General features: G+C 38.7%; 3 protein-coding genes across 8 annotated transcripts in view; all 3 read right to left on the bottom strand.

Annotated features, from left to right (window-relative positions):
* The window catches only part of LOC129767021 (uncharacterized), a 478091-nt gene that overhangs the window by 233575 nt on the left and 228053 nt on the right, over positions 1 to 16463 (bottom strand).
* The window catches only part of LOC129769883 (diuretic hormone receptor-like), a 252668-nt gene that overhangs the window by 10608 nt on the left and 225597 nt on the right, over positions 1 to 16463 (bottom strand). The gene's annotated exons all lie outside the window — the stretch shown is intronic.
* On the bottom strand, positions 435 to 3875 carry LOC129769885 (uncharacterized). The gene is made up of 2 exons (XM_055772399.1): positions 3035 to 3875; positions 435 to 2134 (listed from the first exon to the last, which is right to left on the bottom strand). The coding sequence occupies exons 1-2, from the start codon at positions 3178 to 3180 to the stop codon at positions 910 to 912; spliced, it is 1371 nt and encodes a 456-aa protein (XP_055628374.1). The 5' UTR covers positions 3181 to 3875; the 3' UTR covers positions 435 to 909.

Below are 16463 nucleotides of genomic sequence, written 5' to 3'. Positions count from 1 at the left end.
ATCCTAATTCTGATAATACGTTTTCAAAGAGACATGAGGTATGACATTGGTCTGGTTGCTTGGTAGAAGCTCATAGTACAGAATTCCTTTCCTATCCCACTAAACACAGTGCGTGATTATCTTTAGGTGGAGACCGGATTTTAAGTTAGCTAGTGGTGGGTAATTTCGCTTACTCCAAGCATAGCTGTGTTCAATTCATTTTTCTTGCACCAGAAAGTTAGTGGGTAAATAAAAAATGTTATTCGAAAGTAGAATGCGATAATTTAACAAGTTTATTGTTATTGTGGTTTTTCACCGAATTCTTAGTGCCTCTCCATAAAATGGTGATTAGGGCCGACACGATGTTAGTACAATTGTAAAGTTTTGGCGCTACTTAAAATAAACGGGTACGGGATTACTTTTTAAAAAATGATGTATTCCATTTGACGGTCAAACTAAGACTAACTTTATTCTTCTCTTAATGCTAACATGATCGTTTATCAGCTAAACCCTAAATATGACAACTCAGCTCCATGCGGGCGGGCCTCGGATGATGTTTATTTAATGATCACGCTTCCAATTCCTTCGCTAGCGGATCCGATGTTTTGTTTATCAGCCAAGCAGCATAATATCCGCCTGGTCTGCAAATTCCATGCGATGCTCGATCGTTAACTCCTCCCTCCTTAGTGATGATGCTCCGTATCCATCACATCTTCAATGGTCGGCTCCCTGTATCTGCTGTTCTCAGTAATTGTGGGTTGATTTGTTTGGGTTGTGATTTTAACTTCAGATCTGTGAAAACGGAAGAACAGAATAATGATACCAAAAACTACAATAGGGAATGAACCCAGAATTGAAGTTGTTTTCCAGTGTAAGCCTTTATTCTCCAACTGTATATGGTCCAATATTTCCTTTGTTTCTAAATGCAGATTATGTAAATGTTCCAAACTGATGTTGACTATCGTGTTGTTGTTCGACAACGATACTGTCTAATGGTAGATAAGTCGGGTTTCCACCTAGGTTTACCCTATTTACGTTGTAGGTTAAATTATTGAGTATGGCGGTGCAATTGTGGAACGTGATCAAGAATGATCCGTTCAGGGTTTTGTTAGTTATTCCACACGTGGTTTCCACATGGATGTTATCTATTGAGTTCATCAAAATATGTTGATTATCCAGATGTAGAACCTCTTGTTTAGGAATGTTAGTTAGTTTTGGTACACATTCAGATACATCTCTTTTGATTTCATTTCTGTCGAAAATTGTTTGATTCAGATTCTTCGTAATGTAATTCCCACTGGAGTGTACTAGAAATAGCCTGTTTGTAAGGTATATTTGCTTGTTATCCTGTATGGTTGGGTAAACATGGATTTTCCTGAAGATCCGGTTGTCCAAAACGGGGGTTTTGATAAGAAGTACCATCTCTTTATCGTTGGTGGCCACGGATGTTTCGATGTAGTTCAGCGCCTCGAGATTAGTGTGAATTGTCAAATTCTGGCTTCTTAGATCCTGTATTATTACGTCTAATTCATCAGTGCTTAGAATTTTTTCACTGATAAGTCCTAACTTTGCTAATGTCATACTGTCTAATATATTTTCTAGTTTTTCAGAAAGATATTTTAAGTTTAGGTAAATATTAATGGAATGAATTTCCAAAGCCTTTGAATTAAAGAGGGATATTGCTTCACTTGTTTTACATATGTATTCTTTCATTTGTGTTGTAATTTTTCTATTTATTTTGACCTGCTTATTATTTTCATCAATTATATTATTGATAGTTGAATTAATCATTCTCAAATCATTTGCATCGGGACTGCCTGCAATGAATTTCCAAATTGATCCTAAAGTATCCCATCTTTTATGTCTTCTAGTAAGAGATAGTTTTTTCAATCCATCATTAATTTTATGGAATTTATCCTGGATAAGATGGCTGAACTGATTCGTTTTTACTTTATTATATTGTGATTGCAATATGTCAATATTAACTCGCAGAGATGTGATGTTGAAGTGGTGTATATAATAGTGAAAATCATAGCGAATTCTTCCTATTCCTTGGTCATATACAAATAGCGGTTGTTGATTCAGGCTTCTTATTGAAATTTGTTTTTCGTTTGCGTCTATTGTGCAGTTGTATAGTAGAAGGCAAAACGTCAGTCTGTAAAAGAAGAAAGCCAAATGTCCTGTTAAATTTTCCTGATTTTTATGTCGTCTTTATGTATTTTTCGTCCCTTGTCAGTAGTAATCGTGCTTCTGTGAACTTGTGCTATTTTGATTTGTTTATATCTATTTTTGTGTTTAAGTCTTTGTCTTGTTCTCTCGTATGCGTCTTGATTTTGCTCGATGTCTACCGGTTTTTTCTTTTTATTATGGTATTGTATGTCCTTTTTCTGTTTTTTTCGAAGGTTTTTGTATGCAGTTTCAATTATTTCAGTAGTCCGAGGAGAAGGAAGTATTATTTCATAAGGTGTAAATTGTGTTGTACTGTGGATAGTCGCATTGTACTTTTGAACAGAAAGTTGGATTAATTCAAGGATAGATCTATCTGGATTTTCGGTTTTGTTGATTCGATAAAGTTCCAATATAGTCGAATGAAGACGTTTTACTATACCGTTCATTTCACTTCGACCAGTTGCTGTGGCGTATGGAGTTATTTTATGCAAATTGTAAAAATTGACTAATTCACCAACCATGAAGGATTTTTCACCATCCATTACAATAATTTCAGGCGTTTTATATTTTAAAAGTATATCTTTTATAATTGGTGTCAGATCAACTGCAGATCTGGATTCTATGTGTGTCACTTGAGCGAACTTTGAAAATTGATCGATATAGGTAAGGAAGTGATTATTTTCCAGGAAAAGTATTATTTACTATATGTACGATTTGGAAAGGGCTTTTAAGTATAGGAGTTTCTTGAATCGGGAATTTGATAGGACGCCTGTCATATTTGCATTCATGGCGAATTTGACAGTTGGTTGAAAACTCTTTGCATTTTTGACGAAGTTTAGGGAAATAAAATTTGCGAAGAATTTGTAACACGTTTTCTTCAGCACACCTGTGAGCTCTATGGTGCTCATTCCGGACGACGTTCCATTGCTGGTCTTCTTCCTCGATGTCTTCCAATAGATTCTGGGTGTACCTAATTTTCAATAACCTCTGTTGACCGAAATGTTCTCGATAGATCTCTTGTAATTGTCCCATTATGTCTTCTGTGGTGAACAGTCCGTTCAGTTTTGTCTAATCGAAATTATTCTTCAGAATCTGTAATAAAGACTGATTAGTTATTTCGTTTACAGATATTGTTATTCTAGTAAAATTTCCAAATAATTTTGACGTAGGACTACGTCTTTCATTTCTGTACCAGGGTGTAAAATCAATGTGTAACCCGACACGCCTTCTAGGCGTGTGAGTCCTTCCTAACCGGGGCTCTGCGCAGTCAAGCAGTTGGCTTAAGCGCCACTCCCGTAAGGGAGGCCAACCGCCGTGTTTTTGGTTGCCCGGCCAATGAGAATCGAACTCCCAGGGCGGGTTTTTCTTTCTTCCCCCAAAACCCGGTTTGTTTCTCAATTTGAGCTGCGCTGTAAAGTGAACCCGAACACCGCTTGTCCAGAGTACAAGATTAAAGCCCGAGAGTGCGTGGGCCGATCCCCAGACCACAAATTTCGGCAAATTTTCCTCACTGGACCAATTAGCGAAAATATTGTCCACAACGAAGCTCGCTTCGGAGCGTAGGAGTGGATGTTCAACTAACTGCAACAAAAAGGAGTCTCTTTGCAGACTCAAAACCTTTACAACAACAAAAAATCAGTTGCCGGTACTTAGGCCACACCGCTAGCCAGTAAATAACTCAGACTATAAAATATTCAACTCAACATTTATTACAGGAAAACAGCGTGACGACAAAAAAAACTAAATCAACTCATTTATAATAACATAACAGAAAAACTTTATCTAACTCCAGACTCGAACATCAAATCATTGGATTTGCAGACATAGCAATTAGCTCACTACACTAAAGGCACATTCAAAAAGATTTGGTAATGGCGGTTGACTTTCTAGTCATACTGCTATGGCTTCTCCATTCACTCACATTCAATGGCTATTGTGTGTGTACTTTTGTGTGGTGTTGCTTCTGTTCTTGCGCTCTATAGCGCACCTCTCATTATTAGCGTGTTGAGTATTATTTCCCTACATGCGCATGTTAAAAGGAAAATAAAAATGGGTACTCACTACCATGGATTTACGTGGTATGGTGGCGAAGAGCGATGAACTTCCGCTGATGACGAGCCGCCGGGAGCGCGAGAATTTTGCTGGGGCCCTCGTGTTGACGGAGAGGGCCAATTCCAACGTAGCCGTGGGGTCAGAAGTGGTGCCACCTAGAAACAACACATAAAAAAGCGCACACACAAGCCATTTACCATAAAGCCACATTTTGCAAAAAAAAAAGCCAATGCTTACCTCCAATTGAATTTGAACTTTTACGCACTGGAGGAGTAAATTTTAAATTTAAAATTGAGCTAACTGCGCTCACTAAAAAACAAAAGAAAAAAAAAACACAAATGAGCTACACTAACTATGGCGTGAAAAGTACCAACTACCTTTTGAACTACTCGCGATTTCACAAACGGAACTACCCACTGCTGCCTCTTCCACGGGCCAAGTTGAAATGGAAGAATATTTCTTCGAAGTCCTCAGATCAGCGCAATGATCAAAAGGACCGGAACTACGCAATTATTAACGATATTAATAATACGTAGTCTTACCCTCAACCCCCTTGCCTACATCTGTCCACTTTTCAAACATTTTCGGGCGATTATCTTTAATCTCCCGAGCGCAGCTTAAATCGAGTCGCTCGCCGGATTCCGAATTCAAATACCAAGAAAACCCGCCAAAAACTCTCCCGGTTAAGGAAACGTGAATTTCTTAGAAAAAACTCACACGAGTGTCTAAGACATTTTCTGAGACGTGTCTTGGCTAAATTGAGCCGTCGAGTTACATCTGGCACTCAATTATAGCTAGCAGTGAAATCGGAAAGGGGAAAAGCATTCGCTTTGCAGTTCATCCGAAACATACACATATGAAAAGACACTCAGATTCTACACACGGGAGTTGTGTTGAAACTGACGTTCATACTCATAGAAACGAGGGGCTCAACAATACTAAAATCAGTGCAGCGCTACAAATGTTTCGAAAACGAAAGCGTTACGCCGGAGACCGAGATTTTGAGCGTTCATAGCTCCTAAACAACTGAACGAAATGGTATGATAAACACTTCATTCGAAAGATAAAATGTCTACGCGTTATATGCTTGTTACTTTTTGATCCAAAAACTTGTTTCAATAGCCTTAAAATTGCTTTCAAAACCGGCTATTGAAATCACCAATCGGTATATAAGCGAGCGCCGCTCGGAAATCCACTCAGTTATAATTGAGCAGCGATTGAGGTACCATCGCAGGAATGAATGGATGTTTCCCTAACACAGACTTCAAAACCATGGAGTCTGGAGAAATCGGCATTGTAAAATAGATGCAAGCAGCGGGTATTTTTATACTCGTTTGCGCTTTTGCAAATCGGAATAATTCCCTAACACAGACTTCAAAACCTCGGAGCCAGGATAAATCGGTATCGTTTGCGTTTCTGCAAATCGGAATATTTCTCTAACACAGACTTCAAAACCATGGAGCCAGGGAAAACTGGCATTGCAAAGTAGATGCAAGCAGCGGGTACTTTTGTACTCGTTTGCGCTTTTGCAAATATGAATGTTTCCCTAACACATACTTCAAAACCATGGAGCCTGGGGAAATCGGTATGGCAAAATAGATGCAAGCAGCGGCTACTTTTGTACTCGTTTGCGCTTTTGCAAATATGAATGGTTCCCTAACACAGACTTCAAAACCATGGAGCCAAGGGAAATCGGCATTGCAAAGTAGATGCAAGCAGCGGGTACTTTTGTACTCGTTTGCGTTTTTGCAAACCGGAATGTTTTCCTAGCACTTGAAGTCTGTGCTAGGAAAACATTCCGGTTTGCAAAAACGCAAACGAGTACAAAAGTACCCGCTGCTTGTATCTATTTTGCAATGCCGATTTCCCTTGGCCATGGAGCCAGGGTAAACTGGCATTGCAAAGTAGATGTAAGCAGCGGCTACTTTTGTACTCGTTTGCGCTTTTGCAAATATGAATGGTTCCCTAACACAGACTTCAAAACCATGGAGCCTGGGGAAATCGGTATGGCAAAATAGATGCAAGCAGCGAGTACTTTTGTACTCGTTTGCGTTTTTGCAAACCGGAATGTGTTTTCCCAACACAGTTTCCGAAACCAATGAGTTGGGAAAATCGGCATTCCAGATCTCGGCAGTACTTTTTATATCCCCATGCATTTTTACACTCCGGAATGCGTTTTGCTAACACGGTCTACAAAAGCGGGTACAAATGCAACGCTTTGGCTCGGTTATTCAAGACTGCATTCCCCTTCATGTCGCCAGCTCACTGAGTTTCTACGCATACCGTTTGATGATTAGGCAAAATGTTGATAACTATTTGCTGTGATAAGAACTACCATAATGCATGAATTGACCTAAATTAGGATTTGTTTGCAATTGAATTCGTAAATTGTTTCATTCATTCACTAGTTTAATGAATAATTTAATCAATAGTTCTGCGCAAGCGGTGATATCGTACCCAATGAGGAACATACGAAGTGCGATTATTACTGATTGAAAAAACACAAATGATTACCAAGCCAACGGCAGTCCTACGTCAAGCTTGCGGTTATATCATAGGTACAACCCATCCATGGTTTTTTTGTTTCAATTTTATCAGGTCCTTTTTTGATTATTACCTGGTGACGATATACATTCAATGGGGCTTCCGTAGATAATATGTAAAAGTCATCGGTATTTTCAGCCGAATGCTGAGTACCGGTCATTGAAAATACAATACGACTCAAAGCGTCCGCTACCACGTTCGATTTTCCAGGTGTATAGACGATTTGGTAGTCATGTTCTTCGAGATAAGCTTTCCAACGCTTTAACTTGGCATTGGTGTTTTTCGGGGACAAAGCAAATGTCAGCGGTTGGTGATCAGTTGAAATTTTGAATTTAGCACCATATAACTAATTCCTAAACGTTTGAAGAGCCCAAAATATTGCTAGCATCTCTTTCTCCGGAACTGAATATTTTTCTTCTGTTCTGGATAAAGATCGCGAAGCAAAATGTATTGGCAAATCTTTTCCGACGTCACCTTGAGATAATACTGCTCCTATGGCATAATCTGAGGCATCAGTCGTCAAAGTAAACGGTTTATTATAATCGGGGTAGATAAGAATATCATCTGAAGATAGTATTTTTTTCATTTTCAAAAAACATTGCTTCTCAGGTGCAGTCATTGAAATTTTTTTGGCAGAGGCGGGATTTCTCTCCCCTCGAAGAAGGTTTGTGAGGGGTTTTGCTATTTTAGCAAAATCTTTCACAAATCTCCGGTAGTATCCGATCATACCTAAAAATCCGCGAAGTTCCTTCATTGTCTTAGGTTCGGGATATTTATTAATAACTTCAATTTTTTTACTGTTAGGTTTCATTCCATCGGATGAAATTATATAACCCAAAAATTCTGTTTCAGTCCGCAAAAACTCGGATTTATCAAGTTGAACTTTCAAATTGGCTTCATTCAAAAGCGTCAAAACTGTATTCAAATTTTTCAAATGTTCATCTAAATTTTTACCGAAAATTATTACGTCATCTATGTAGACGTAACAAATTTTCCCAATTTGATCCCTGAGCACATCGTCAATGGCTCGCTGGAAAATTGCTGGAGCATTTTTTAGCCCAAACGGCATTCTTCTTCTTCTTCTTCAATGGCACTAACGTTCCTAGAGGAACTTCGCCGTCTCAACGTAGTATTACTTGCGTCATTTTTATTAGTACTTAGTTGAGATTTCTATGCCAAATAACACGCCTTGAATGCATTCTGAGTGGCAAGCTCTAGAATACGCGTGATCACAGTGCAAGTCGGAGGAAATTTCTTTGACGAAAAATTCCCCCGACCAGAACGGGAATCGAACCCGAACACCCGGCATGTTAGTTATGACGCTAACCACTCGGCCACGGGAGCAAACGGCATTCTAGTTAACTCGAATTTCCCATTATTTATGGAGAAAGCTGTTTTATCAATATCGCTTTCTTTCATCCTGATCTGGTGAAAGCCAAATCAAGAGTAGAAAAATATTTTTGCCCTTTCAACTGGTCTATAACATATTTAATTTCGGGTATTGGATACTTGTCGGCAATTGTCTTTTCATTGATTTTTCTATAATCAATGACCATCCTGAATTTTTTCTCACCAGAAGCATCCGTTTTCTTTGGAACTATCCAAACAGGAGCTGTCCAAGCGGAACGTGAAGGTCTGATAATACCATCAGCAAGTAGTTTACTGATTTGTTTGTTGACCTCTTCAGTGTAGGCAGCCGGATATGGGTAAACTCGCTGGTGTACCGGAATATCGTCGGTTGTATTTATAGAACATTCAACTTTTGTTGAACAAGTTAATTTTGAGTTGATTTCGTGGAAAACTGATTTATTGGCTTCAAGCACTTTATGCAGTTTGTCTTTTTCATTTGAAGATAAATGTGAAGTTCTGAATAGGCTGTTGGAAGAATTTTCTGTTGGGCAATATTGAAGAAGAGGAATTGTCAATGTTTCGAGTTCCTTTTGTAAATACAAAAAAAAAATTTGTTTCCAAGATCAATGTGTGCATTAAGGTGTTCTAAAATATCTGTACCTATTATTCCGTAGAAAAAATCGTGAAATTTGTGTAAAAGAAATCGTGCAGAATGATTAATTTTTGGATAAAAGAAATTTATGTCAATAGCAGAAGTTGCGTTGAATTTACCATTTGCACTTGAGGTCGAATTTGCTGTAAAATTGTATGGTTTCGAAATTCTGTATGAATAAGCTAGCTTAGGGTCGATGATACTAATGTTTGCATCAGTATCAACTAGAAAAGGAAAGGTTCCGATTGTGGTTCTCAGATTAATATATGGCAAGGCTGGTCTTACCATTGGGGGCACCACCCTAAAAAATTACTTTCAGGAGAAGTAGTTGTATCTTTGATTATTTCATTATTTTCGGAGACAACGTTATTATTTGAAGCACTAGGAGAATCTTCGATTTCTCCTTGTTGGTCGTAATATTGATCTTCTTGATCATAGTATTCGTCATAATTTTTGTAATACTCTTCTGGCGATCCTTCTAAAGGATGAGCCTGTCTTTTGAAATTTTGAAATTGTCCTGATAGTTCCCTTGGTCTTTTGAAATTGAAATTTGGTCGATTGCCGTAATTAATATTTCTTGTCCTCAAACTTTGATCTACTTCCATCGGTTCGGGACGTGGTAAATTTTGTGAAGGTCCAGGCCTAAAAACATTCGCTGGGGGAAAGCGAGGAGAATAAAAATTGTTTCCCCTGAATGGTTGCTGCTGTGGAATAAATGATTGTGGCCGAGGAATGAATGCTTGCTGCTGTTGAACAAATTGTTGCCTCCTTGGGGGAATTTGTGGTGGCTGTTTATGTGCAATTTTTAAATAATCAAGCTCTTTTGGTTTTGGAGGAAAGTGCGAATTACTTTCATTCCTGAAATTTGAACGCACGTCTAGATTATAATATTCTAAACAAAATTGATAAGCCTTGCTCAATGAACCAGGCTCTGCAGTTTTAAGAAGCATTGAAAGTGGACGTTCCATACCACGGATAAAGAAGTCTAATGCCTTTTCTCTAAAATATTGAATATGGACTGTCGCATTCCCTCTGTATTTTTCGTCAGTTTGTATTTGTGCAACAATCGATGATAGCAGTTCGTTCACTCTGCCGTAATAAATACTCAGAGTTTCATTAGGAAGCTTTTTTATGGTTGTAATTTCGTGATCAAGGGTTTTTAATTCCCTCTTATCACTATAATACATCAGAAGGGTGCTTTTGATATCTCTCCAATTGGAAGAAATATTATTGGCATTTAAAACATCGGCAGCCTCGCCGGAAGTAGTGCTCCCGTGGCCGAGTGGTTAGCGTCATAACTAACATGCCGGGTGTTCGGGTTCGATTCCCGTTCTGGTCGGGGGAATTTTTCGTCAAAGAAATTTCCTCCGACTTGCACTGTGATCACGCGTATTCTAGAGCTTGCCACTCAGAATGCATTCAAGGCGTGTTATTTGGCATAGAAATCTCAACTAAGTACTAATAAAAATGACGCAAGTAATACTACGTTGAGACGGCGAAGTTCCTCTAGGAACGTTAGTGCCATTGAAGAAGAAGAAGCCTCGCCGGAAATTTTCCTACGAATTGTTTTTTCAATAAACTTGAGATAAATCTCTATACATCGCGAAAATACTCTCGACGTCCGTAAGCCAGTTCATCAATTCATTGGCTTTCCCGGTAAAATTATTGAGTCCTTTTACAAAATAGGGAATTCTCCCTAATTCTGTGAAATTTTCCATCATCTCCACTTGTCCTGCTACTGGCAGTTGTGGTGGAACGAAGGCAGGATTCATTATCTTTGAAAAATAGAAATCTAACCTGGATTTTTTAACGTTCTTCACTTTTATAAAGAAAATAAATCAAAATTTTCACAAAAAAAATATATATATCTCACTTCACACGTTGTTCACACGCACGTTTCTAATCACACTGGTTTTTATTTCGATTCAAAAATTATTATTAATGAGGATAATTAACTTACATGAAGGACCGTGTCCTTAGTACGGCCAGCTTTTGCAAATCTGGACTTGTAGTAGGTTGACCCTCGATGTGGAGGAGGCTGCAGCAGGTAGTTCCGGATGTTCCGTTTTGCTTTTAGCTACGGTCCGTAGTACCGATCGGGGATTGTTCCTTCGGTGTCTGCAATCTCGCTTAGTCGGGTGTGGTGCCGGCTCCTGGGACCGGATATGATGTTCCTATCGGACATTCACTTTTTTCGGATTGAGGAAATTTTCACAACACTCACGACGTTATCCGTTTTCCACTACAAGGGTCCCTATTCGGGCGCCACTTAAAATAAACGGGTACGGGATTACTTTTTAAAAAATGATGTATTCCATTTGACGGTCAAACTAAGACTAACTTTATTCGTCTCTTAATGCTAACATGATCGTTTATCAGCTAAACCCTAAATATGACAACTCAGCTCCATGCGGGCGGGCCTCGGATGATGTTTATTTTATGATCACGCTTCCAATTGAAATTACCAATCTGTATATAAGCGAACGCCGCTCGGAAATCCACTCAGTTATAATTGAACAGCGACTGGAGCATGTTGTCGTTGTAGTCGTGAAGCTAACTTCGTTTATCATGAAAGCGCTGATGAACGGTGTCACCAAGAGCCTGTATGTGAACCTTAGGCTAGAAGGGAATCCATCAGGAGGAGAGTGATGCCACAAACGGTTCCGCTTGAGCCATCGGAGCGGCCATCACACACACACACACATACACGCGCGGAACTCTTTTCATTTGGATGCCATCCAGCATCGGGAAGATTCCGGAAAGATGTCATCGTTGCTGAAAAATAATCTGCCAGTTCCCCTTGGGATTGAAAAATACATTCACGCGAAAGAGTTTATTTTAATGTTTTCTATTCATATAACACTGGTTTTGTGATTTTTCAATCAAGTGCAATTAACAGGAAAGCTTCTGAAGATTATTCTTCCCCATCAGTAAGATATAGGATCGTATCCAATATTGGATGCGCGCGCAACGGAAAATGTTTCGCATCGCGAAAATCATATAATTTTCGATCGATTATTGTACAATCGCCGAAAGTTTCCAACTCAGAGAGTTCATTAACCTCTAGTTTGCCTTCCAAATTGCCATCGTGACCACACCTTCTCTCGATTCAATCACGCACGAAAAGCATACTTAAGCGATATTCTGGTGGTGAAACCCATTCATTTTTCGTGAGGACATCGACAAGACAACATGTTTATTGAACGCGCTGAACGTGCTGGACGAGCTGGACGGTGAGGGATCAAGATATTCATTACCTGGCCTGAAACGCATTCAGTTTGATTGGAAATGTGAGGGAGCGCAGAAAAGCCGATCCATCAGAAGGAGAAGAGAAGACGACCTAGAGAGTACCAGCATCGAAAACGGTTCCGCTTGAGACATTGGAGCAGCTGCCACACACACATGCACGCGCGGAACTCTTCGTTTGGATGCCATCCAGCATCGGGAGATTCTGGAAAGATGTTATCGTTGCTGAAAAATAATCTGCCAGTTCCCCTGGGAATTGAAAAATACATTCATACGAAAGCGTTTATTTTAATGTTTTCTAACCATATAACACTGCGATCTTCTTTTTCGTTATTAGTTTGTTTGTCTTGTCCCCCCCCATCTCACCGTCGCCCACCCTCGACAGCTAGTCAAACACCAGATGCTATCCCTGGTCATTATGCACAATGCTACAGTGCGTGCGGCAACTCTCGGTTGAGACAACTATACCTCATATCCACATCCCCAACCTGACCCGTCCCACAAAAATGTTGCCCTTTTAACCTCGAGTAAACCGCGAGTATTCGGTCGAATCCTACTAAACATAGAAATTAGTTGAAACTTTGTATAAACAAACCTTGAATTAGCGGCTCCGCAAAGCTTATGCGATTGAGCCTTACAAATAAATGAACTGGATAAAAAAAAACACTGCGATCAATTGCATTTCGTTTTGTGATTTTTCAATCAATTTTCAATCAATTAACAGGAAAGTTTCAAAAGATTATTGTTCCCCATCAGTAGAATATGTTCGTATCCAATATTATATGCATAAAACCTTGTGCCTCCAACGTAACGCTCTCGTTTCCCCCAAAGTCCCCCAAATATTCATTTATTTATTCATTCAGAATGGATTAAGATTCAACTTCAAACAAATGATCACTAAATCAACGATAGTCCTACGTCAACCTTGCGGTTATACCACAGATATAACCGACTTCCTTTTTATTGTTCTGAAGGACGTCAAACACAATCATAAACACACAGCACAACATAAACGTGTACAAACACTGTTGTGACCCACTGTATTGTAGCGGACATTTATTCTCTTCCCAAACGGACACTTGAATGTGTAGTTCCTACATTTGGCACTGTGTGTGCCAAATCGAATAAACTGAATTTGTTGGCACTCGGCACTAGTGAAACCATGTTATAGCCAAACAAAAAGCATATTGGGGCCTGCCCTGCAGGACAATATTGGCGCCGTTACGTTTGCGGCACAAAAGACGCATCCATACAGGAAAAAAACATACAAACTGTCTCTTTTGTTGCCTTTTTGTGCTTCACGTGGGGGGAAACGAATCCTGAAAGCTGGCCAGGATAGTGTACATATACACAAACAAAGGCCGAGGCAAAACGAGGTTAAATAGACAGTCAATAAAATTCAGTTTATGTCCGAGGATACAATTCAAGTCATCGTGTGTGACGTACAGGAGTAGGAATTTGATTGACTAAATTAGGAATACGCAATACAAAATTTGCTTTGAAATGTGAGAGCATTCCATAGTAGAAATCCTCTGGATTCTAAATACACTTAACGAATTGCTACAGAAATCACCTAGATAAACCGTCAACTATTTCTCAACTCACGCCTTCTTTGGACACTGACCGATCCTTTTTCATCCTAACAAGCCCACTTACTCACATGGAATGAAAGCAGCTTTCGTTGAAAGTTTGGATTTTCTGGGAAAAACTCTGGGATGTTTAACTGGGTTTCATTAGTTCGCTAAACAATCACTACTTGAAAAGTTGTTCTAGCCCGAATTCGCCCCCACTCTCACCACGCTCGGCCGATGCTCAACTAGGATCACAAGCGTGGAATGAGCCAACTTTCTGAAAGTGAATTTAAACTTTGCGAATTACATGTCAGTGAGTGGACTTTCCCTCTGTCGATTGGCACCGCATTTTCTTGGGAACTTTTTCGCTTTGCCTGTCTGTTAATGGAGTGGCAGTGGCATGCGAGTTTAAAAATAGAAGAAGGTAGCATTCGCTGCTGTAAGAACCAGGGTAAAGTTTTTCCAATGTAAATTCCTCCCGCGCACGTCGTGGGGCTCAATCAGGCTGAAGCAAGTGGACAACTTTGAGTGAACGTTGGAAATCTGTGCTTATATTAAATCGCATCGCAAGGAAACAAATGTTCAATAAATCACGAACCGTTCGCCAACACGAGGCAATAAATCTGCCATAGTAGCGCTCAACTTGCCGCTCTTCATAAAGCCAGACCAGTGCCCATTATGGGGGATGATTTATGGGATCGTAAAATTTTTCGTAATATGTTCACTCCGAGTTGATTTTCATATCCTACGGCGGGAGGCGATAATGAACCGTTCCGATAGTGATGGAGGTGACAGCTCGGACGAACAAATGTACAGTGCTGGACGAAAATACTCACCAATGAGAATTTGCTTGTACTACTTCTCAAATTCTTCAAAACCAAAACACCAAAAAAATCAAAATAGTGGCGTTTCCTTATTTTCCTAAAAAGGTTTAAATGGGGCGCTTTTTCAATCGCACTTGCGGAGGCAATGCCACATCAAACGTCAATATGTTTGAGGTCCTATTTTACGCGTTCCTATAGTTAGTCAAATCATGCGTTTTATTGGAGCCTGATCACGCAATATCGCAAATTGATATTACCCGGCATAATTCCACACCCGAAAATTGTTTCTTTCATTTTGACTCACTTTATTTGCCCTTCATGGGCAGTCAATGCACGGGGTACGTTAAACCAGGCGGGCGCTCTTCACGTTGTCACTGGCAGCATGCTCATGATGGATAATTTGGGGGGGGGGGGGGTGGTTGGTTGTGTTATCGGACAAAGACAATCAGTTTTTTTTCCATACTAAAAATAATCCCGACTATGCATCTCATGTGTACAGTACTGGGCGCACATAAACACTCTTCTGAAGTGTGTTACTCTTTTTACGACTCGTTTATGTGGAAGTATTATTTGAGATATCATTCCAGTGTCGATTTTTCCATAAATCTAGATTGTGTGGTAACCGAGATTTAGTGTGTAGTTTTAATGACAGTTCGAGTGTATTGATTACTAGCGCTCGTTTTTATGTTGTCAAAAATGGGGTGACCAAAATTGTCCGATGAAATAAAAAATCTAACTTCTTATCTTTATAGATAGAGGTAAACATAGTTCGACAATATTGTAGCTCCAATTATTTGAGACATCTTTGTCGAACAAAGTTTTTCTCTATCTCTTGAAATAACCGATATAGCGCCTTTTTTCTATGTTACGTTAGGGTCACCATAAAAAAAACTGTTTTTTTGCTATAACTTTTATATTTCAAATTTTACTTGCAAACTGTCTTCGAAAGACTTTCAGAGCTTACTAATACAAACATTTTTCGATGCAGAACTTGTCAATATCTCAACTTTACTCAAAGTTATTGATATTTCTTCTCAAAAAACATCCTCTTTTCATTTGTTTGTCATTCTTTCTGGGGCAAACGTAAATAAAATTTGTTGGCGGCATTTGAAAGAGCATATTTCACTCTAAATGATGTGTGATTTTCAAAACTATTTTATTTTTTGTGTTTGAGTAAATTAAAATGGAAATGATTAGTTTTTGGGTAAAAACCATAAATAACTTTGAATAGGATTAAGATATGGACAAGTTCTGCACCGCAAAATACTGGTATCGATAAGCTCTAAAAGTCGTACTATGAAAGTTTTGATGTAGAATTTTAAATATAAAAGTTAAAGCAGAATAAAACACATGGTCACCCTAATGCAATTTAGAAAAAACCGTTAAATCGATTATTTTAAAAGTTAGAAAAAAGTTTTGTTCTACAAAGTTGTTTAAAAAATCTGGGGCTACAATATTGTTGAACTATTTTTATCTCTGTCTATAAAGATAAGAAAGTTAGATTTTTCCTTTCATCGATAATTTTGGTCACCCTATTTCTGATAACATAATAATGAGCGCTCTATCATATGTAACAACTTTGTCTAAGACAGTGTTTGTCTAAACAATAAATATCTCCCACAAAGTTGTTTTTAGCGTCCTCTATCTGACTTGCATTAGGGTAATTATGAAAAAACGGGTTTTTTACTCTAACTTTTATATTTAAAATTCTACATCAAAATGGTCTACGTACGACTTTTAGAGCTTGTCAATACCAACATTTTGGGAAGCAGAACATGTCAATATCTTAATCCTGCTCAAAGTTATTGATGGGTTTTCATCCAAAAACTCATTATTTCAATTTCAATTTACTTAAACACAAAGAATAAAATAGTTTTGAAAATCACATATTATATAGAGTGAAATCTGTTCTTTCAAATTTCGTCAACAAACATTTTTTATGTTTGCCCCAGAAAGAATGACAAACAAATGAAAAGAGTGTGTTTTTGGGAAGAAATATCAATAACTTTGAGTAAAGTTGAGATATTGACAAGTTCTGCATCGAAAAATGTTTGTATTAGTAAGCTCTAAAAGTCT

The sequence above is a fragment of the Toxorhynchites rutilus genome, chromosome 2, assembly GCF_029784135.1.
Source record: "Toxorhynchites rutilus septentrionalis strain SRP chromosome 2, ASM2978413v1, whole genome shotgun sequence".
Lineage (NCBI taxonomy): Eukaryota > Metazoa > Arthropoda > Insecta > Diptera > Culicidae > Toxorhynchites > Toxorhynchites rutilus.
The sequence above is the reverse complement of the archived record's forward strand: the minus strand, read 5'-3'. Positions and strand labels throughout refer to the sequence as shown.

Coding starts and splice junctions, on each gene's coding strand:
- LOC129769885 (XM_055772399.1), bottom strand. CDS start 3,180: ATGGGACAATTACAAGAGATCTATCGAGAACATTTCGGTCAACAGAGG. Junction 2,135..3,034: donor GAGCACCATAGAGCTCACAG/GTGTGCTGAAGA, acceptor CTTCTTTTACAG/ACTGACGTTTTGCCTTCTAC.